General features: G+C 64.9%; 1 protein-coding gene across 1 annotated transcript; it reads right to left on the bottom strand.

Moving 5' to 3' along the window:
• Positions 1 to 389: 389 nt before the first annotated feature.
• Positions 390 to 1,241, bottom strand: EMIHUDRAFT_226233 (hypothetical protein; the record flags this gene model as incomplete). Its single annotated transcript, XM_005788852.1, has 3 exons — positions 390 to 429; positions 720 to 814; positions 909 to 1,241. 3 exons carry the CDS (start codon positions 1,239 to 1,241, stop codon positions 390 to 392), a joined length of 468 nt encoding a protein of 155 aa, XP_005788909.1.
• Positions 1,242 to 1,662: the final 421 nt, after the last annotated feature.

Here is a 1,662-nt window from a genome sequence, read left to right as displayed (position 1 = left end):
CTCCTTGACGATCCGTCGAGGCAGGAGCGATTGGTCCGCCATGGCGTATCTGCTCGAGCACCGGAAAAGGTCGGCGCGCGCGCGCGGCGGGCGTCATCGGGCGGCTGGGGGTGGAGGGAACGGCGGGGGCGGGGGACGGTGCGGGCGGCGCTGGGGCGGCGGACGGCGCGGGGATCTGGGGAGAGAACGGGCACGGCACGGCGCGCGAGAGGGCACATCGAGAAGACGTCTGGAATGGAAACGGCGGACGTGGCCTTGCGCCGGACGGAGACGCTGGCACTGGAGCGGGCGTGGAGAGGCGGCGCGGGCGGAGGAGCGGCGGCTCGGTTTAGGGCAGGGGAGGGGGGGGCAGGGAGGGTGTTGTGCGGAGAGAGCGGAAGCGCCTTGGCTCACGGCTTGTTGGCGAGCTTGTTGGTCAGGGGCGGCGCTCTGAAAAAAAGAAACACCAGGAGGCCATCCGCCACCTCCACCGCCGCTCCTTGCTCCGATACGACGAATTTGAGACGGGGGGAGAGCTGACGGACGGCAAAGGAAAGCGAATTAAGATGGGAAAAGACAGTGAGCCGCTGCGGTCGGGGAAGGGACGAGCCCTGAACGTGAAAGTAGCGCAGACATGCCTCGCGCTGCACGTCTCACACCAGTTCACACACTTTGCGGCGACGGACGGAGGAAAGGACCATGAGGACAAAATGGCGGAGGATGGAAAGTACGTGCCGAACCCTAGGGTGGCGTACGGCGTGTTCGAAGGACCGACACGATTCGGAAAGAGCGTCCCGGGGGACGCACAGGTAAAGGATCCCAACGGAATCGGACCCTGTGAGGAAGGGGAGATACGGACAGCGTTTGGGGCGGGAATGTGGGGAGGAAAGCTCCCGAACATGTGGGAGCCGATAGACGCGGAGATGTACGCGATACTCGCATTTGGAAGCTGTGACACCGACGTACTGGCCAGCGTTGTGCACGACGGCACCGAGCGCGTGAGACCCTGCGAACGTCTTGTCGTAGTGGGCAAAGATGGCGTCGCGCGTGGACTCGAGCGAAATATCTCCGCCGATGTGCTCCGCCGAGCATCCGTACTCCGAGCGAAGCTCCGCAGCAGCCTTCTCCGCCAAAGTCGCGTCCGTGTTGTACGTCATGAGCAGATCGAAGCCGCTTGCTGCGAGCGCCTCACAAATGCCCCTCCCGACCCCGCGCGTGCCACCTGTGACGATGGCGGCGCGCGGCCGCGCTTTTGCAAGCATGGTGGGAGCAAGGGTGCACAGGAGCATGCTCTGTGACAGAGAAGGTGCGGAGCGGAGTGGTTCCCAAAGAGTGTGCGTCGCGGACCTGCTCGCTACGACGGCACCTAATCTGCAAATGCCGGCGAGCGCCGCCGAGATGCAGGGGTTGCCGTCGTTGTCTCTCCCTGCGAGCGAGCGAGCGCCAACGTTTCAGGAGGCCTCTCTCTCGGTCGCCGACGCTGCATACCCGGTGGTCAAGGGCCTGACCTCAAGGGCCGTCGCGCCGCTCGCTGGTAGAGCGGTCACGCTTGCCGCGACCGGCGATCCAAAGGAGATCATCAAGACCATTGATGCGGGCCTCGACGCGTTCCTGTCGGTTCCTCCCGACCGCTTCTTTTCCACCGTGCGCTCTCTCAAGGCGGCCACTTCCGCAGCCGCGAAA

The sequence above is a fragment of the Emiliania huxleyi genome, assembly GCF_000372725.1.
Source record: "Emiliania huxleyi CCMP1516 chromosome Unknown EMIHUscaffold_131, whole genome shotgun sequence".
NCBI classification, from domain to species: Eukaryota; Haptophyta; order Isochrysidales; family Noelaerhabdaceae; genus Emiliania; species Emiliania huxleyi.
Note: the sequence above shows the minus strand (reverse complement) of the source record. Positions and strands in the feature narration are given on the sequence as shown.